Source organism: Acipenser ruthenus, chromosome 19 (genome assembly GCF_902713425.1).
Source record: "Acipenser ruthenus chromosome 19, fAciRut3.2 maternal haplotype, whole genome shotgun sequence".
Classification (NCBI taxonomy): Eukaryota; Metazoa; Chordata; class Actinopteri; order Acipenseriformes; family Acipenseridae; genus Acipenser; species Acipenser ruthenus.
The window spans coordinates 10,683,103-10,705,131 of NC_081207.1; the positions used below are offsets into that span (position 1 = coordinate 10,683,103).

At 36.6% G+C, this 22,029-nt stretch overlaps 1 protein-coding gene across 9 annotated transcripts in view; it reads left to right on the forward strand.

The window, feature by feature from the left end:
* Positions 1 to 407: 407 nt before the first annotated feature.
* LOC117424186 (MBT domain-containing protein 1) overlaps positions 408 to 22,029 on the forward strand; it is a 28,473-nt gene continuing 6,851 nt past the window's right edge. For 2 of the 9 annotated variants that reach the window (XM_058992475.1, XM_058992478.1), the window contains exons 1-15: positions 409 to 482; positions 2,351 to 2,552; positions 3,495 to 3,581; positions 4,384 to 4,517; positions 4,808 to 4,922; positions 6,586 to 6,653; positions 7,209 to 7,326; positions 8,082 to 8,216; positions 9,800 to 9,888; positions 9,976 to 10,210; positions 11,478 to 11,533; positions 11,848 to 11,952; positions 12,326 to 12,473; positions 15,561 to 15,643; positions 17,366 to 17,600. In XM_058992475.1, the coding sequence (XP_058848458.1) occupies positions 444 to 482; positions 2,351 to 2,552; positions 3,495 to 3,581; positions 4,384 to 4,517; positions 4,808 to 4,922; positions 6,586 to 6,653; positions 7,209 to 7,326; positions 8,082 to 8,216; positions 9,800 to 9,888; positions 9,976 to 10,210; positions 11,478 to 11,533; positions 11,848 to 11,952; positions 12,326 to 12,473; positions 15,561 to 15,643; positions 17,366 to 17,600 (1,849 nt within the window). In that variant the 5' untranslated portion in view covers positions 409 to 443. Of the gene's footprint in view, positions 659 to 710; positions 773 to 2,167; positions 2,239 to 2,350; positions 2,553 to 3,494; positions 3,582 to 4,383; positions 4,518 to 4,807; positions 4,923 to 6,585; positions 6,654 to 7,208; positions 7,327 to 8,081; positions 8,217 to 9,799; positions 9,889 to 9,975; positions 10,211 to 11,477; positions 11,534 to 11,847; positions 11,953 to 12,325; positions 12,474 to 15,560; positions 15,644 to 17,365; positions 17,601 to 22,029 lie in introns of those variants that run through there. The other 7 variants (XM_058992477.1, XM_058992480.1, XM_034040321.3 and 4 more) reach the window with 6 other exon arrangements.

Below are 22,029 nucleotides of genomic sequence, written 5' to 3' on the forward strand. Positions count from 1 at the left end.
TAAGCTAGCAGCTATATCGTACTGTAGTCAGAATGGCAAGAATTAAAACAAAGAATGAGAGAAATCGTGCATGTCTCCCGGTGTCTTTACAATTACAAAATAGAAACTTAAACGTGCCCGTAATGAACTAGTATTGTGTCCGAAGCTAGGGAACTATGAAAGAATTGTGCCATGTGTTTAAAAAAAAAATGGATTTGATCGACAGACATTGAAAAGAAAACAATGTTTACTTAAGATAAAGATTTTTATGAACTGCAAAAAAAATCTCTGTTGCAATATTCTGCATATCAATCAATGCCTTGCATTATTCGCCTAAATGTTAATACTGTAACACACGTAAGAACCTCTGTGCCCGATGTTACTCCTCTTGTTACCATTGTTACTTCAGCTGTGGTGTACGGAGGCCGCAAGAGGCCAAACGTCTTTTTACAGGGACTGTATTAATGACCATTTCCTTATCTCAACCAATGAGCAAGCAGTGGGTAAGCACGTGCGCATGGGAGCTGTAGATATGATACTTTTGTTGATATTCTGCAGGAGTCCAATTTTAGTTTGATTTTCAGTTCTATTTTCCGTCTGAGATTGTTTAGATTGTATACAGTCAGGCACAGGTAAATAGAATCTGCATGAGGGGCTGATGGAAAACACGAGGGATTTGGTGAGTTTGGAAATTAGGTTTTGCAATTTGCTTTAGAGGAACAAACCTGGTCGTTTTTCCTTTGTTGTTGTGATTGTCAGCTTGCAGCAAGAGCGGCCTTCTGTCACACGAAAGGTAAAACAACTTGCCTTATTTAACAAATACCGCTTGCCAGCTGGGAGATGCATCTTCTAGTTTGTAAACACACTTCGCTTCCTTACACAGATTTTTGGTATGCTAAACAACATTGAATTCGCGTGAAGGCCCGTCACAGATGGTTAGCGCTGAATTATAAGAAACGCTTCCTTGTTGCAGTTCTAAGGCTATGTCCGTAGCGTATATTTCAATAGTATAGCTTGAATTTATTTTAAGACAAAGACGGTTTTGTTGATATCACAAATTATACATTTTCCTTTATTTTTAGTTTCGGAAAAAAATGAATTGCATTGAATACAGAAATGCGATAGCGTGTTGTAGTATTGCTATGTATTTACCACATACTGTACTTCCATGTTCCAGACAAAGCGAATTGTGGCTAATCTGTTTTCCCTATGCTCTATTCAAGGTACTAACACAACACACAATGTAAAATAAATAAATAAATAAAAAAAACCTGCGTTCGACGAGATTTTATCATGCTGGTACTTGAAGCTTGATATGTATGAAATACTTTTTTTTTTTAATGAAGTACTTAAAAACAACGAGTAGAAAACCATTTTAGCGTATGTATACAACATGAAGTGAAAATGAGTTGTTAACGATTAATTTAGGTCTTGCTTCCATGAACCTGAGCTGTCCTAATTTTATACCAAGAGTAAGTTTGCCACTCTCTTAGAAACTGTATGTTGGATTGTGACTTTATAGTCCGATGAGACATAAATAAAACGTTTTAAATTATTTACAATTATCAGATTTTCGCTGAATATTGTATTGGTAGTGGGGAGCAACGATTAAAAATAATTGTTGCATTTGCGCTTCAGATCATACATTGACTGACAGTCATCTCAACAATCCTGCTAAGTGAAAGTGTTGTATTGTCCACTTCATTTGGGTATTTTCTTCCTTTTTGCATGCATTAATTTATGCAAGACGTTCCATTTATGCAAGACGTTTCATTTCTTATTGAAAGTGTCTAGCATTCAACATTAAGTTGTATCATACCAAAATAGTCAACTAAAGCCCCTTTCACAATGCCACTTCTACCCAGGTTCAGACCTGGGTTCTGGCTACCCGGGTCACAATCCCGCGTAGTGTGAAACCACATACTTGGGTCGGGTCCCAGCTACCCACCTCAGGATTGACACACTTTGACCCAGGTTGAGCGAGACAAAATGCATGCCGGCTAACGAAATAGCAAACAGCCAGGCATGGAGAAGGTTTCACTTCCGCAAGGATCTTTTTTGTTTATTCTGTTTAGCCATATTTTTGTTGCTTGAGACATACCATGAGCCAAATTACAGCAGGGATGAAGAAACATTTGCTCTAATCAACAATTGATATAGGTATTGTTTACTTGTGTCTGTCCCCCAGATCAACTCTGCTTTATCAAAAACAGTGTGAAATAGCGTAGCTGACCCGCATGACACCGGTTCCTGACACTGGTAGGTTCCAACCCGGGTAGAGCATGCCAGTGTGAAAGGGGCTTATGTGAAAGCATCAGGTATTGCACAAGGTTTTCTAAAATTGTTTTTATTTATTTTTAATTTCTTGTAGACTGAACATACTCCGCGGTCTGAAAGGAAAAGACGGGACTCCTTCGGGATGTTTGATGGCTATGACAGTTGCAGTGAGGACACAAGTAGCAGCTCCAGCTCAGAAGAGAGCGAGGAGGAGGTTGCTTCAATGCCAGCAAGCCTACCAATCATCAAGAACAATGGACAGGTTTACACATACCCCGATGGCAAAGCAGGCATGGGTTAGTGCATTATTTCTACGGTAGCACCTGATTGTATTTGAAATATAAAAGGTGTCATTTGACGAGAGGTACAGACAGAAGCATGTTCTGCTTGTTCGATGTGAGCTGGAAGCTATGTTAATGAAACTGCACAACAAGACAGAGCTGTTTGGCCGAACAAGAGGAACATGTTCAAGAAAAGGAAAGGGGCAACAGTTCCCTAATTTTAAAGTGTTCTGGTCTGTCTGTCTCACCAAATAACACCTGTAGTGTGTTTTACTTTTGTAATATATTTGTACTCTTTGTAAAACAGTAGGATATTTTTTTTAGCAACTTGCTATATTGTCCATCTACTTGTTTAGCAAGCTACTGAAAAATATAGTACTTTATGAATTCTAGAGTGACAAAAAAATGTTTTGGGAAGTTCTCAGAAACTCAACAGGTTCATGCACATTTTAATTTTTAGCACACAGGGGTTCCCTATTCTCAAAGCGTTTGTAGTTTTGTAATTAAAAAGATAAAAAAAATCTTGTTAACGTAATATTAGGTGAAGCATACAACTGCAGAATAAAACAAATTGGTTGATTTGGTTCTAGTTTAAAATAGTTTTTCACCTTTCAAAAAAATAGAAGTAAATTATAGACTGTTTGTTAAATTCTTTGAGAATAAGATGCTGGGTGTTACTGCATAGGTTTAAGGGGCAACCGACAACTGTTTTGCTGAAACTCTGTGTATCACTGAATGACTACATCATACCAGTATACCAATACAGGTATCAGTAGAATTCTGTTTTCCGTATTGACAGTATTTAAAACGATACAGAGCATTGTTTATTTATTTTTTTTAAATATATAATAAACTCATTACAGACCGTGACTTTCTTGTGCGGTCCTTTGTATCTTTGCTGTCTCGTTTTGAAATTAAACTGTGTTTGGTGAATATTTATATGTTACGGTTCTGTAGCAATAGCCGGGACAGATGCTTGGAGACAGGCGGGATCACACCTTCTAAACGTCGGCACGTTAACGTCAAGGCACTACCTTGGATCAGGTAAAAAGCACCTTTTCTGTTCTAATTGCCAGCGTGCAGGTTATAGAAAACTTTACGAGCTGACGTTTAGAAGGTATGTCCGGATTGCATCTCAGCAGCCTGAAGAAATACAGGAGTTAGATGTGTTAAAATGAAACTCTGAAATACTTGACCTGCTTGTTACCAATCAGGAACTTAAAGAATCTTCTTAAATTATTTGTATTCTTATTTACAAAGAAAATACTTTGAATGAATATTGAATACGAAACATATGTATTAACCTTACATTTTGCACATACTTCTCATAAGCACTAAGGCTACCATCCATACTTGAATGATTAATGCTGAAATGGATCTATATAACGTAGGGGTAACACAGATTCTGACACAATTTGTATGTCTTTAATTCTCATTCATCCATTTAGAACACATGGAGTACAACTGGATGCATGGACTTGAGACAACTAAGCAGAACTGTTATATTAAATTTGTTTTTTATTACAGTGCTCAGTTTTTTTACATGGATAATAAATGTGGTGGTAAAACCATCATTCTTGCTAATTTAACAAAAGTAATTTTCAACAAGTGTAATTCACTTAATCATATCTAAAATAAACTAATTTAAGTCAGGTGGTCTATGAAACATGGTATTTTTGGTCTATACTGAGAACATGTTACTGGGAACACCTAGATAGCTGATATTTCAGCATGGTATTTTTATATATGCTAATCATGTTTTTAAACTGTATGGGGCAATACATCTATAATGTTTTTAATATACTAAAGAACATAACCAAATGTTGTTGTTGTGTTTATTATTCAGCAACCTGTGAAATGTGTGGTATGGTTGGGGTGAGAGACGCCTTTTACTCCAAAACCAAACGTTTCTGCAGCGTTTCCTGCTCTAGAAGTTATTCATCTAATTCCAAGAAAGCCAGTATTCTGGCCAGACTCCAGGTAAAAATACATAAACACTGAATAATTTAATTGCATGTTACATTGATATTGAAATTATTTCCACTGTGTCTGCTGGAGTCGTACAGTATATTGCATCGGTATCAAAAGTCTACCAAAACTGTTTTTGGCACAGAAGCTTAATTTACAGTATCCTGTTAGCAGAAAAGCCACACAGTTTTTTAAAATAGGGTTTTAGATAGCAACAACAATAGGTGTTAACAAACAAAGAGAATGCTTTTGTATTTTATTGTGCAATTTACAGATGAAAACTTGTCTTTTTATAATTGCAGGGTAAACCTCCAACAAAGAAGGCAAAAGTATTACAGAAACAACCTCTAGTGGCTAAATTGGCAGCTTATGCCCAATACCAAGCAAGTCAACAGAACCAAGCAAAATTAAAAATAGGTAAGGTTTCATAGCCTGGTCTTGAAATTTTGATTTATTATGCTGCAAAACAGTATCAGCTTCAAGAATGTATAATAATAACTGGTAAGCACAAAAATAAACTTGTTATCTTAAAACTGAAGTTACTAAATATGATTTAATACAATTCACCGGACATTTCTGAAGCACCTTTTAATGCAGCCATGTCAGGAGGCTGTACAGTTGATGCCACTTTATCGGGATGCCTCGGTAGAAGGAAAAATATCCCAAATAAGCGACTGTCCTAATTAAACGAGAGGCAGTTGAGACAACCTGAGTCACACTTTTTTGATTCTTAATGAAAAGAAAAAGAATGAAATCACATCATATTATGATTAAATGTATTAAATACATAATTTAAAATACAAGTCAATGTTTTTTATTTTTATTTCTAAACAAAATTAATCGCACCTGCGATGTTGACATGCCTTCTCTGCAACAGCAGCCTGAGAAACCACAGGAGACTCCTCCTTCTTCAAGAGTTCAACATAGTTTACACAAGTCACAGCATAATCACGCACTGACTGCACTGTGCTACGGAAACCTGTCTTGCTCTGAAAAGCGATCTCCGTTCATCATTTGAAAGTACTGTATCCCAATTAAACGACGTGACGTCCCGATTAAACAACATAAATAGCATTGGGAAGAAACGTCTCCCAGAGTTGCATCCCATTTAAGCAGCAATCCCGTTTATCAGTATTCCGATTAGGCGGCACTGACTGAACAAGACCAAACCAAAACTAAATGGTGTAGGCCTAATTGTCAGTTCAATTCATGACACACTAAAGTCTGTTGAAAATGTATTTCAGACTTAATGCTGTGAATACAGTAGCCAAGGTTCAGCACTCTGTGTAGGTCGCCAGGACAACTGAATCACAAAATCACACTCAAATTTGCAACCTCTAATTAAGGAATCCACAAATCATCATAACATATTGCTAATGGCTATTACATTTAAAATGTCATGTTTGCTTGTGTAAGTGGCAAGCTGAGTAATGTAGCAATGTTTTTATTTATTTATTTATTTATTTATTGAACGAGGAGTTCATAATGCTGTGTGGCTATGCTTATATAGAGCATTTGTTCACTGACTCCAAGTACTGCAATGTTCCCAGTAATGCTGCTGCTACTACATATAGTTACACCAAAAACATTCAGACAGTTACAGAAGATTTAATATACATAGTTTTATACGTATATTCAGTAGATGGTGAAATGTAAGGTAACTGAATATTTTTGGTGCGACACCTTATTTACCGCCATGGCCTATTGGTTAAACAGCCATGGCCACTGGTTACTACACTCACTGTCTGTCTACTGCTGCTTTTATTATAGGAATAAATCTGGTTTTATTTAGCTTTTAATTAGTTTCATAATTATTTTGTATTTCATTTTACTGGTGTACATAAATGTATTAATTTACAATCACATTAGCAGAGTTACTCAAGTGTTGTACAATTATTGCCAAAAAAGTAATAAAATGTATCTTTAGCAACAATTACTACTTGCACCTCAAACTAATTATCATCGTAATAGAACTTCTACTACTACATATAAACTTAATGGTAGTGTACTGTCAGAGCTAAATGTTGCAATGCAGGCATTTATATGTATTTTGCCATTAACAATTACATGTCTGTTTCAGGGTTTAATTGGGGTCATTACATTAACAGCAATAACAGTGTTGGAGCACCTATTACCTGTTTTAAACATGTAAGTAGCACCATATCTGTTTATTTCTAGTATGACATTTGAATAAACTTTGTATGACATTTAAACCTTTCATCTTTCTATTTTAATGTACTGTATACAACTTTACTTTAATTAGCTTTCTATTTTTATGTACTGTATACAACTTTACTTTAATCAGCTGCTTTTTTTTTTTTTTTTAAATATACTTTAAAAATACAAGACCAGTTGACCAATCATTCCTAGATATGATAGTGGTCTGCTGTTTTGAGTGGAGTTATCTTTGCTACACCAGAATATGCTGTCCAAAATCTGATGATCATACAGCACACAATATTGGTTATCCAGATTATCAGAACAACATGTGCTCCACCCGTGGAAGATAAGTCTACTGTAATGAATTATAGACCTGAGGCATCTGCTAGATAATGATATTCATTAATTCATTTTTATTTTGTGTTCTGACTAGTGTATTACAATATAGAACTAGTTTGTGAAATTGCTGCTGTTTTCTCTATTCTTTTTAGGCAGTTTTGATTTGATTTTATAATGTCTTTACATTTTTGTTGTAAAATATAGGTGCCCATGTCATCCTGCTGGGGTGACGTAGCTGAAGGTGTAAGGGTAGAAGTACCGAACACAGATAGTAACCTGCCAACGAAAGTCTACTGGATAGCAGGGATTGTCAAGTTAGCAGGTATAACCAAATGCAACAAGCTAAGAATTATGCTTCTTTCTGTGGGATGCAGGGCAGCAGCAGAAGCAACGGTTACAAACCATTAAGTTTTAGTGCAGCAGGTATTATTAGAAATGCACTTGACTTTAAGATCCCTCTGTATTTTTTAATCTTAAAAAAAAATGTAATAAATGTGCTTGACACTGTGTGTGTGGCTTGTGCATTTTTCCATCTATCGGTACTCTTCACTTTGACCTGTAACCTAAATGACTGCAATATTTAAGTCGTGACCGGTTGAGAATGACTCTTTGATATATCATACTGTACTTTGTGATTCTCTCGGTCAAGTTAAGTCGTTGGCAAGAAAAACTGCTCTTTCTTATTAGTAATTTTATAAAACTGCTGCCAGCAGCATCTCAAAGCCTCATATCTCAGAAACCATTTAGATCTAAGACTAAGTATAGTCCTGCTGCTGTATAAAGTTATTTTTCTATTAGAAATCCCAAAGCACAGTTTAAAGTCTAGCAATAATTAAGTTTGTTGGACCTTTTTAATTTTTTTTCTATTACAACTTTATTGTTTCAACTTTATTAACTAAGTTTTGTTTAACATGTTTAACATATTTTTTTTCTTCTAAAACTCATCCTAACCTATCACTATTGTACACATGATTTGAAATAAGTAATTTACAGTAAAAGGGAGGCATATAGTGTGAAAACGTCCTTGTTGTGGTGTTGTACTATGTTTTATTAACGGTTTCTTGTTCTTTCTTTCAGGCTTCAAGGCATTGCTCCGGTATGAAGGGTTTGATAATGATACCAGCCATGACTTTTGGTGCAATCTCTGTGTCCCTGAGGTACACCCTGTTGGCTGGTGTGCGACCAGTGGGAAGCCTCTTGTTCCACCAAAATGTAAGGATTTAAATATTTAAACCGTGGTTCTATTAAATGACAAAGAAACAAAACAGTTCACTTATTAAGTATATGAAAGTAATCGATTGCATATATACACTTTGTGTAAAAGTAAATTGGAACAGTGTACATTTTATCATTTCTATTTACAGTGCAGTCTGTTTCAGAATCACTGATATAAGAATCAACCGCATATAGTGATCAAAACCACTGCGACCAAATAATTCCTATACTATCCAATGTAAAATAATCTGCTTGTAAGAATCAAGCAATCTGCTTATAAGAATCATTTCGGGACAAACTGACTACATGTAATACGATACTTGATCAAGTGCAATGACGTGTACAGCCAATAAAAGATGTTTTTGAATTTGAATTTGATCACATCTCATGTGATTAGGCACGTACGCAGCGTGGATAGTGCAATGATGCAGGAAACACTGCATTGTTTGTAATCAAACATGACTGCGCCACTGCATTGTGAAGGTATGTTTTTTGTGTTCTCTGTTAGTGAAAATGTGAATACACATTTATTGACTACATACTGAGTACAGCAGTGTTATTGTGTGATGTGCATCTAGACAATGCAGTGAGGAGGAGGGGTGGGGATTGCAGCGCTTTGCATCTCCATTTAATGAAAAACTCTTGAGATTTGCATCACAACAGAAAATAAGTAAGCCATAGATGTTTAAATGCAGTGTTAGTCCTGACAGTAAAACACTGTACTGTAATGTCATTTTAATTCAAAGGCCATTACATGACACACCGCACAGCAGTTAAACTAGGCTCCCTCACGAGACGATCGCTTCTCAAGTATACTGTAGTAAAATAGGATTCTGCAGCCTTGAGTAAACAAGTCATAACCATGATCGTATAACAAGCTGCTTACCCACGAGGACTTGTTTTGATGTATTGTCCTCAGTGATTGAGCACCATTGACATCTGTATACTGTATTTAAACTGCTGATGGCACGCTTTTGCTAATTGTAATGCCACAGAGTGACCGAGGACAGTGTAAATTATCAGGTTCTAGTCTTGATTTACAGTTTTAAACCGGTGTTGGTTTTATTTTTCTTACACTGCGGTGGCGAAACAACCGCTAATAAAAAATAAACAAAATAAACCTAGCTCTAGCTGGAGCACTAACTAACAGTACTTCGTGTGGAACAAACACTAGAGCTCTTACTAAAAGTTTTGGTTTCTTTTTGTTACTTCTGCTTCCTTACACCTCTATACCCCCATCACAAAGCTATTGGCTAAGCCATTTCTATTGAGGTGTCATTCACTTTAACAAGCAGTTAACCAATTGACTATTATCCATAATTTGTTAAGGAAAGCAGCTGTGGATTTTTCGTGGGCGTGCATACATGCGGGAACTCGTGACATCTAGTGGTCAACCCGTTACACTGCAGCCAGGGAACAAGCTCTTCTCATTCTCATACTAAGTTTGATTCTACACCACAGTAATCATATCGGTCCGCTTATAAGAATCAAAACACCCGGGACGGATGTGATTCTTATAAGTGGACTGCACTGTATTTATTTTTGTCTTGCATGGCTTATAATTACTTTTATTTTTTTAGCAATTCAACATAAATACACAAACTGGAAAGCTTTTCTTGTGAAGCGACTTACTGGTGCCAAAACTCTTCCCCCAGACTTCTCCACAAAGGTAGGCTGCATGTGAACTAATGGAAAACTAGTGTGGTTTGCAGTGAAATTCCTAGTCCCCCTTGTAACATTCACGTGTGTTTTGCAGGTACAAGAAAGCATGCAGTATCCTTTTAAAGCTTTAATGCGAGTGGAAGTGGTTGATAAAACGCACCTGTGCCGGACTCGGGTAGCAATTCTTGAAACTGTCATCGGGGGCCGGTTGCGGCTGGTGTACGAAGAGAGTGAGGACGGCACAGATGACTTTTGGTGTCACATGTACAGCCCCCTCATCCACCCTATTGGATGGTCTCGAAGCATTGGGCACAGATTTAAACGATCAGGTAGGCATGACACAATGTGCTTTATGCTTTTATAAGAATTGTATAATAACTAATTGGAGTGCTAACCAAGGATTTAAAATCCATTGAAACTTCCTGGTATTTCACCACATGTCTTGATTGCAGCTGGGCCACGGTAGTAAAAGTGCAACACCACAGGAAGTGTTTTTTATTATCAGGAAATAGCCACATCTTTCACTTCTATAGCATTGCTTTGAAGTATCTGCATATGAGACTCCACGCGGTACCCCCATCGCTTTCGTTCATTTTGCATCATGAGAATGTTTCTCCCACATTACCGGTTTAAAAACAATAGCTTTGTTCACAGATCAATTTTTGCAGCTAAAACATAAGTGTAATACAACTCACCCCAACACATAAAAATATAGAAAAAGCACTGCAAAGAGCAGAAAGAAAGTTAGGTAAAGATACACAGCTTTAACAGCATAACTTGTATTAAGGTTAGTATTTTCACTGTCAGTGAAGCATAATTTTTGTTTATAATTAAACGTAAGACAACTTTCATGATTTTTATTGTAATGCTGCCTGCTAAAAGCTTCAGTAATACAATGTTTTATCATCTTATTCAGAGCTCTACTAAATGTAATAGTCAGTGTATTTTAATTTTTAGTATGAACTGGATTTTGATCGGCAACAGAGAATACATGTAGCAATACCAGCGACACAGAATAAAAATTTCGATGCCTGTGAATGTACAAGAATAAATTAGTATTTTACTTGTACATTGTAAAAGACAATACGGTGCTGTCCATTTTAGTATGCTAATGAATTTACCCACCTGATAAAGATTTGTTTTACCTTATGGGCACTTTATTATTTATTTTTTTTTGTAAATGATAAAACACAGGCCCTGCAATTTTATATATAACTTCTTATTACATTAATAAAGTTCTATATATCAAAAAGCTTTTGGTTTTGAATTGTTATGGACTCACTAAATGGTATCTTATTATAAGCTGATTATGTTAATCAATACAACAAATGCTGAACTCAACTGGTGCTGTTACATATTTAATGTAATTAACCAAATTTAACTATCTAAATAAAACTGAATTTCACAGTACATTAGAATACATCATTATCACTACTACAACAGTAAAATGCAATTTATTTCCCCACGTGCCTATTATTGGTTTAAAGTATCCATTTTAAGTCGACTCAACACTGTAAATCCAGCCTGTTGCAGCAAAGTCATTTATCTTTTATTTTTTTATTTAATAAAAGTCCATAATACTTCATTTAATTTCAGATGTTTCAAAGAAACAGGACGGTCAGATTGATGCATCTCCAGAATTATTTATGAAGGTAAGAAACTAAATTCTGCTGTCGTTAAAATGAAAATCTGTAACCACAACAGTGCATGTGTATTTTTATCTACAAAAATATGTCAAATGCCAGGTAGAGACAATTATTGAAATCCTCAAACTATATATCATCAGTATTTAATAAGACTTGTTTTATAATGACTTATAAATTATGGACATGTGCAGTATTTTAGGTACTTGTTCCTTATGGGTAATCATCACTTGTTTTTACTGAGTTACAGTTTTTAATTTTGATTTTAGTAATATGAGATCATCTTTCCTTTTGTTACCCTTGATTCTGTGTTTGATCTGCAGGTAAAAGAGGTTGACCAAAATGGGGAATGGTTTAAAGATGGGATGAAGCTGGAAGCAATTGACCCTTTAAATCTCTCTGCAATATGTGTAGCTACTGTAAGAAAGGTAAGGATCAACTCTAACCAAGTTTTATTTGTTCAGCTGCTACATTTATAGCCTTTAAATAACTTAGCAGTTTTTTTTGAGCATTAAGTATGGGGCATTGGGAGTTAACTAACTGTTCTTTCAGAACAGCCTTGACATGGAATGTAAGCTGCACAACACTTTAAAATGCTAAAGGACATTTTAGATGTATATGGTGTATGGGTGCAGTGTATTGTGTGACTGCCTGCCTTCCCCAATTCATACTTGAAAACTAGGTGTACACTTGCATTTGATGAGAGTGATTTGTCATGGTGTTTAATCAATATTACAGGTGTACATTTTTAGTTCAAATATTTTAATTCTGTTTGTTAACTGTTATTTTTCTTCACTTTAGGTACTCGCTGATGGATACCTAATGATTGGGATTGACGGCTCAGAAGCAGCAGATGGATCTGACTGGTTTTGCTATCATTCCACCTCCCCTTCGATATTCCCTGTTGGCTTCTGTGAAATCAACAAGATTGAGCTTACTCCTCCCCGAGGTGAACCTTTCAAGTGACAAAGCCATGAACATATTTAACCCTTTGTAGTCCATTTATTATGTGCGTGTCAGACGCGTCAGGTCCAATTTATTTTCACACGCGCAGTTAATTTTAGACGCGCTGTTTAAAAGTATTTTTTTCCACAGTCAAACGGGTTTAAAAGATCCAACAAAGCACTCACTAGGCATCCCCAGCCCCGCCCCACCCTTTCGTTCGCTATAGCTTTCACATATGCTAAGAAATAAATAATAATAATAATAATAATAATAATAGTTGTACATACCGATCAATCTCCTGATCACTCGTTTTTATCACCAAACGCCTCAATAATGCGATCCAAGTCATTATTTTATTACTATAACATCTGAAAAAAGCTCTGCAAATGTCCGTGATATTCTCTGAGCGCTGATGCAGTCACAGCCAGCTTGTTTCCTTATGGCCGCCGTTATCTGATGTCAGGGGCAAGTATGATGAGATACGCCCTATTTTTTTTTTTTCGGCTTGTCTCGGCTCCTGTCGCTCCGACTCGGCCATTGAGTGGTTTTCTTGGCTTTTTCCAGAGAAAAAAGGACTAGAAACCCGTTTTTTGCGTCTTTCTGATGATGTCGGACAGGGTCCGACATTGGACCGGATAGGAATAATAGGAATAATTCGTATATGGAAAAACCTTCAAACAAACAAATACATAACTGGAAAGAAGTATGAGCTATATACAGTATATGAAGGTCATGGTCTGTTCAACTGAGACAATTGATTTACACTCCCATGTACCAACATTAGTACAGTATTTAAAACAGCTGGTGGGTGCTATTTTAATGATTTGAAACAGTGGTGATATTTAGATCAACAGAATAGGGCCCACTGTTTTATTCAAAATCTGCAATAACAATCTGTAGTTCTTTTAACTATGTTTCAGCATGTTAAGAAACATGAATTTAATTGTATTGCATTCAGAAACCCATATCTTGGTGGGTGACTTGTCGGGAAATTGTTATTTTTGTTTATTTAAGAAATAGTAACCAGTGGATAGGCGGTGTTGGGAGGAACACTGATTTAGAGGGCATCACTATCTAGGTGCAGAAGATTTAAAATGTACGCCAATTAGCAGAATCAAGCCACACAATGGGGGTCATGTATCAAGCATTTGTGCCCCGTATGTATCATGACACTTTTGGCAAGTTAAGGCTGTGTTATCACCGCCAAAATGTGCTCTGCCACTGATTAGCCATGCACTTTAAGGCGTGTCAAGCCTTAATTATATGCATGGACAAATTGTAGGTGGGGCTTATTTGTAAATTAAGTCTGTGATATTAAAACAAGATTTATGAAGTGGCGAACAGCTGTGCTGGCTCTGAAAGGATCCACAAATAAGTCAGATTTCAAATTGTTCTTATTTGGGCGCAAAGAGAAAGTCAGAAAGCAGCTGATAGGATAGAGAATTATGGCAGTAGTCATAATGTATTTCTTACGATGGAGATTGCAAGCTCCTGAACAACCCAGGAACAGAGGGAGAGTACTGAGAAGGGAGAGTATTTAGGGTCCGCATTACCCTTTTTGATCTCCCGGAGGATGAAATTATAGCTCGATACCTGCTGTTTCATTATGTACAATTGTATAATAAACTTGGTTCAATTAAGTTATCATTTTCATTAAGTATATTTAGTTTAAGCATTTAAATGTAGCAGCTTACACTGTGCCTTATTTATTTTGGGTCAGTTAATACATTCGGGATGGGGTAAAATTTGTGCCATGGCAGAGTGCTACTTTACACTCCACCAATTTAGCGCTGAATCGGTCGATCTTGGTACATGTGCCCCATTGTGTGGTTAAGCTTTTTATTTCCAAGGTAAGAAGAGAATTGCAGAGATGATGGCTCCCATCCATGAGTTCAAATTTAAAGTTTTTCAGACCAATAGACACCTCCACTTAGAATCACACATTGTAGCCTTGTGCTTTGTTTGGGAGGCAAAAATGATTTTGTTACAGTTGGATTATAAATGGAATGAATAGTATTTGTTGCTTAGCAGTCTTGAATTGTTAAAGCAAAAGGATATTTGATAGGAGGATCCTGTAACAAGCTTGAATTGCATAGCTACTTGGCGTTAAAGCAGATTGCAGCCTGTGTGACTAAAAGCTTTATATAGTGGGACTGTGTTTGGAAAGGAAAGCTAACATTAGTTTGAAATGCAGTGATTCACAGTACTTTCCACACTGATTACACGGTTCTCTGTTGTAAGACCACAGGCTTGAAACAATCCATTATTGTTGCCAGTGAAACCAATTTGTGTTGCTAGTTGGAACTGGCATGTAAACATGGATTCAGTCAAGACACTTGATCAAAGCAACTGTCTTTCTTATTATGTTGTGGTTGGAGTACCTTCGAGGGGTGTCTAGATGGGGCTCTTGCTCAAGAATTCTTCATCGCTTAACTCGCTCACAACTAACAAATCGCATACACTTGTAGTATTCAGTTACATGGGATTTTCATAAATAGTACAAAGACATCCACATTTCCTAAGTGTTGATATTATTGGAGCATTTCACATTGAAAAGATGCAATAGCTGACTGATCACAGTTTGTAATATTCTAAACACCTGTTCAGACAGCATCTTTAAACCTCACAACTCTCGTCTATACTGGACTTTATGGCACCAAATTGTACCGGCATCATCTTGTACTTACACTGAGCTGTATTCTACTACTGCTCTTAATTATAACTATTTTCTGTGTCTTGTACTTGATTTTACTCTTAAAGGTATCTGCATTCATGTTTTTTGTAATCGCTCTTATTTGAAATCGTTCTTATCCATTTATTCTACTTAATACATGCTCTTAATGAAATTTACTCATGAGCAAATATTTTTACAATTTAACTCTTTAGTCACATTTTGTACTGATTTTACTGTACTTTATAGCAGCTCTTGTCTGTAATGTGATATTTTGTAATGTGATACGTTGTATTGTGATATTTTGTAATACCTGTAAGTCGCCCTGGATAAGGGCTAAGAAAAATAACAATAATAATAATAATAATACTGTTCCAGGAATCCACTGATTACAAAATCTGTTTTATCATTTTTTTACAGGGTACACAAAACTCCCATTCAAATGGTTTGACTACCTCAGGGAAGTAGGATCCATAGCAGCACCAGTCAAACTATTCAACAAGGTAAGAATCTGTGTGAAATCTTAAATCGCTTCTGAAATGTAGTACAACATAATTAACCCTTTGCAGTCCATTTATTAACTGCGCGTCAGGCACGCCAGGTCTAATTAATTTTCACACGCGCAGTTAATTTTATACGCGCTGTTTAAAAGTATTTTTTTTCACAGTCAAACGGGTTTAAATGGCCCTGCATATCAACAAAGCACTCACTAGGCATCTCCAACCCCGCCCCACCCTTTCGTTTGCTATAGCGTTCACCTATGTAAGAAATAAATAATAATAATAATAATAGTCGTACATACCGATCGATCATCTCCGGATCACTCGTTTTATCACCAAACTCCTCAATAATGCGATCCAAGTCATTATTTTATTATTATAACATCTGAAAAAAGCTCTGCAAATGTCCATGATAGTCTCTGTGCGCTGACGCTCTCAGCCAGCTTGTTTACTATGAACGCCCTGTTATCTGATACCTGATACCATGTATGACTATTCATGAGATACGCCTTTGTTTTTATTTTTTTTATTTTTTTTCGACTTGTCTCGGCTCCTGTCGCTCCCACTCGGCAATTGAATGTTTCTCTGCTTTTTCCGGAGAAAAAACGACTAAACACCCGTTTATTGCGTTGCTATAATGATGTCGGACCCAGTCCGACAAAGGACCTGTGAGGAATAATTGCAATGTCGGACCCAGTCCGACAATGGACCGCAAAGGGTTAAGTATAGCATCCATATGACAATTTTGCGGGGAAAACAGTTACTACCATCACAATTAGTGTCACAGTAAATTATCATCCCCCTACAAACCTGTTTACCATGCAACATAAGTAATTTAAAACCTAGCAGCTGGTTCATACTTCAATCTTGTGACATTGAGGGAGCTTTCTAGTCTTCAGTTGTGGAGATCCAAGGGAGACTGGTCGCCAGAGTTAATGTTTTCTACACTCTAGCTGGTTGTGTTGCACCCAGTGGTCACAAGTTTGAAGTATGAAGCAGCATTAACCCTTTGCGGTCCATTTATTATTACGCGTCAGGCACGCCAGGTCTAATTAATTTTCACACGCGCAGTTAATTTTATACGCGCTGTTTAAAAGTATTTTTTTTCACAGTCAAACGGGTTTAAATGGCCCTGCATATCAACAAAGCACTCACTAGGCATCTCCAGCCCCGCCCCACCCTTTCGTTTGCTATAGCGTTCACCTATGTAAGAAATAAATAATAATAATATGAATAGTCGTACATACCGATCGATCATCTCCGGATCACTCGTTTTATCACCAAACTCCTCAATAATGCGATCCAAGTGATTATTTTATTACTATAACATCTCAAAAAAGCTCTGCAAATGTCTGTGTTTTCTGTGCGCTGATTCAGTCAGCCAACTTGTTTACTTCAGACCGCCCCCGTTATCTGATACCTGATACCTGATACCATGTATGACTATTCATGAGATACGCCTTTTTTATTTATTTATTTATTTTTCGACTTGTCTCGGCTCCTGTCGCTCCCACTCGGCAATTGAATGGTTTTCTCGGCTTTTTCCGGAGAAAAAACGACTAGACACCCGTTTATTGCGTTGCTATAATGATGTCGGACCCAGTCCGACAAAGGACCTGTGAGGAATAATTGCAATGTCGGACCCAGTCCGACAATGGACCGCAAAGGGTTAAGGCACAGTGCAGCGTCTCTCCTTCTTCACATGTCTGTAACATTCTCCTGCAGGAGGTTCCTAATCACGGGTTTCGAAAGGGAATGAAAGTGGAAGCTGTGGATCTCATGGAGCCTCGCCTCGTGTGTGTTGCCACTGTGACCCGCATTGTCCACCGCCTGCTGCGGATTCATTTTGATGGGTGGGAGGATGAGTACGATCAGTGGGTCGATTGTGAGTCTCCCGATCTTTATCCTGCGGGATGGTGTCAGCTGACTGGGTACCAGCTACAACCTCCAGCAGCACAGAGTAAGTTATTATTGTGCTAGGATGTTAGTTAATTCACAGAATCTGAGCAACTGCTGCCTGCAATGGCCACTGTTAGTGGTTGCAATTTGTATTGAAAGTTGCTAAAAGAAAGTGGATTGGCAGCTTCCAATCATATTACGATTATTTTTTTCTACCTTACATAGAAAATGTAGCTAATAAAAAAAAAAAAAAAAAAAAAAAATCATTTTCTTTGGGTTTTGCACTGTGTGTCAATCCATGTGAAATCAAACAGAATTTTTGATTTTTTGATTTTTTTGTCCATCTGTTCAAAAATACAACCTTGGACAAATTTGTATTAATAACTTCTGTTGTAATTAATCTACAGAGTTAAATCCAGGCTAACAGAGTCCATTGAGCTATCCCTAAAAATCATTATCACGATTGCATTCCAGAACTTTACAAATGAATTGTAGGGTTTTGTAGAAATTAAATGTGATTAATTCGAAATGCATGCAGTTACACCCAGATGTGATGAGTTCACATGGTATGACACCTTTGTGTTGAATCATATTAATTAGGGCTGTCAAGCAGCTTAAAAAAAATTAATCATGATTTAGTCTTAATCTTGGTTTTTATTTATTTGATAAAATTATTGCATCAATTTTATTTGTTTGTTTATTACTGATGCTGCTATTAATAATAATAATAATAATAATAATAATAATAATAATAATAATAATAATAATAATAAGTTCTTCTTATTACCTATAAGGCCTTACATGGTCTTGGACCGTCTTATCTTTGAGATCTGCTGACCCCATTAATCCCTGGTCGTTCCCTGAGATTGAAAAATGTGAATCTTCTGACAGTCCCTAAAATTAGTTTGAACTCTGTAGGAGCCAGGGCATTTAGTTAAATGCCCCTCATCTTTAGAACTTGCTCCCGATTTATATCAGGAATGCTAGCACAATTTAATCTTTTTAAATCCTATTTGAAAACATATTTGTTTGGGTCTGTTTATTTGTGGCTGGATTGTATATTAGACACAGGCTTTTTATTTTTATTTTGTAAAGCGCCCTGGAATGCTTGCATGAAGAGTGCAATATAACTGAAATTTGTATTGTATTGTCACTGTGGTGGTGGTGGTGGTGGTGGTGGTGGTGGTGTTGTTGTTGTTGTTGTCGTCATCATCATCATCATCATCATCAACTGTTAACTGTATATAAACACACACATCTTAATTATTATACATGACTATTTATTTTGGCGACACAGTATTTGTCAGGTTGAGATGAATTGATGAGTTTTCAGGTCGTGGTAATGTATAGACTGTCAGCATTAACATACCAAAAACGTTTTTATTCACTTATATGTAAATATATACGTATGTATTTAGGCCTTATGATTTTCTGTGTTTTAACCCGACTTCTTTTCCACTCTCCTTTTAAGAATTCAATTGATAACTGTTAAGCCATTCGTGAATCTCAATCACAACTGAGAAACGTGTTCATAGTAAAATTGATTTAATTTAGGTTTTTTTCTATGAAACAACTAAATTGGCTTTTAAATTGGCCAAGCCTTAATTTTTGATTAACAAGCAGAACGTACAAACGAGATTGCAACATGTTAATAAGAGACTAATCTTTTTTAAAGCTATAATGAAAAATAAAGTATTTTATGCTGGACACACTTTATTACAATCGTTCTGCGTGAGGAGTCGCTTCTGCTTTGAAATGAAAAAGTAAGACGTACGATTTAAAAGCCCATTTAGTTTTCACAGATAAAAACCCGTAAATTAAATCAGTTTTACTATTAACATGTTTCTCAGTTGTGATGGAGATACACAAAAGGCTTAACAGATATCAACTGAATTTTTAAAGGAGGGTACAAAAGTCGTTGGAAAACACCGAAAATCAGAAGTCCTACTTTATATTTGAATTGTGTTAAGGAACATGGTAGTGTCCACATTTTGTTTTAATTAAAGTGATGACTGGCACTTGCTTACAGTCTGCCCAGCATTACAAAATACCTGCGGACTGATGTTGCCAGGATGCTTAATACTTCTCACCAAAGATAAAACTTTTGGAACGATCTTGGTTGTTTTTCTTAATTTTTACTCGGGGTAGTTCAAATGAATAAATGCAGATTTTGTTTTAGGTTTTCTAGGGTGTCATCTCCAGAGGTCGCGTTTACGCATAATTCTGCATTATATATGCAGGACGTTTTAATAAAAAGCAAACGATAACAGCAGTGAATTTCTAAAGCCCGCCGCACACAGCCCGACATCTCATCTCAACTGGCCGTACAGAGTCTGGATGAATCGTATCTGTGTGTGCCCTTAAAACCAAGATTATGCAGATTTCAGTCAGGATGTCTTCAGATTTGAAGATTGAACATGTTGAATCTTTTTCAGACGCAGTTTCGTTCTGATGTGATCAGTCTGTCTGTGTGTGGCGGTTGCCGACCAAGACTGACTGAGACCGATTAGTCATAAGGGTTTCAACCAATGGTGAAGCAGGTTTAAGTGACGTAGTTGTCATGTAACTTGTAACAAGATGGCTGAATATTGACAGCTTTAGTTCCACAGGTAAAAATACATTAGTCTTGAATTGCTCTGATTGTCCCGAGTTCAAAAATACCAGATATGTGCACATTTGAATTGTTTTTTTAGGCATTTACTAATCAAAGGTAAATGATCAATTTACCTTTTTATATCAATCTACTGGCAGCCTATATTTTCTTACTGCGCTAAAACAGAAGTAACCGGTGCGTCGATCTCCAATAGATCACAAATCACAAGCCCCTAGATCCACACGCTGAGAAAAAAACAGTCAAATAAAAATCAACAGGTTGGATTTTATTTACCACAGGCTAAAGTGTAGTAGACAAACTATACAAAAAGTCAAACACTGCCTAAAACGTTTGCACGGTGTAAATGGTCAATAGCTAAATTAATAGGTTAAGCGCTTCTTTTGGTTGCCTCGCGGCGCTGTCTCCACCGTCTAATCACCATACGATGCCATGCATAATATGAGGGGAGCTATGTTGGGCTAAGTTAATGCAAAAATGTGTACAGGGCTGTATTAATTAAATCTGCATACATTGTAATCACCAGTATCTAGTCGTGGTCAGTAATGCAGCCTTAGCAATGTCCGACATCCAGTCAGGAAAAACTCAATTGTGACGTCAAACCAAAACTGAGTACAACTGATCACAGAATCTGTGCATACTCAGATGAGATGAGTCAGGACGGCTTGAGTCGGGCTGTGTGCGGCGGGCCTTAAACGCAGATGTAAAAGACAACATTTTCCCTTTTCATCCCTATCCAATCATTGTATTTATATTATGAAGTAGTTTTGTGCAATGCAACATGTAATTGGTAACCTAACTCCCTGCATTCTTGTTTTAAAAAAAAAAAAGCCAGAGAGGTCTCAGTGTCCCATATAGCACTGTGCACGTCCCTGGTATTAGAGTGACTCAGTAATCTGTATCAGAGCATCTTACCTGTTGACTCTCAGCCAAGAATTCAGACAAGTAAAACACATGCTTAAAAATCATGGTTTTAAGATCATGGATGAGGCTTGCAGGGTTTTTATTGAGAACTATTCCGACATCTTTCCTGCTTTCACAAAACTTGCAGCAATTGCAGTTATGATACCTGTATCTTGTGTACCAGCAGATGGGGTTTAGCTGTCAGAACAGAGTTCATTATTATTAAGACTTTGATTTGGAAAGAGCACCAGCGTCATTTTGGACTAAAAGGTGCTAAAAGGAAAATTTAAAGAACCTTCAAACAGCAAAACTGTAAATAGTTATGGTATTGACAACTACCCGTAGAGACATTGGTACATGTTCTACAACACTGATTTTTACATTGGGATTGGGGGATTTTCAAAAGAAAACGTTTCATAGTAAGCTTGTCTTTGTCTATTTCTACTACCATTATTTATAGAGTGTACTGTTTTGCATGTTAACTTTGTTAATCTGAAATAGTTACACTGGAAAATAATATACAGTGCCGAGAAAGTTTGTGAACCCCAGTGATAATTATGGAAATTCCATAGTTTTACCATGATAGCCTTCTTGAATCAAACCCAATATTTTCTTAAATATCCAATAGGGTTTATATTAACCAATTCCATGTCTTTTGAAACAAAATGATGTATGAATTAGACAAACAATGAGTAATTAAGATTCAGGGTATGTGAAAAAGTAAGTGAACCCCTGGTTTTATCAGCTCAATTAAGGGGATAATTAGAATCAGGCGTTTAAATAATTGGGTAGATCTTCAGGGGTGAGTTTGGGAGGCCCTACCCTATATAAAGATTAGAAACTTTGTGAGTTTGGTCTTCACCAAACTCACGTCATGCCACGATCAAAAGAAATCTCTGACGACCTCAGAAAAACAGTTATTGATGCTCAACAGTCTAGAAAGGGTGCAAAACCATTTCTAAGGATTTGGGGCACC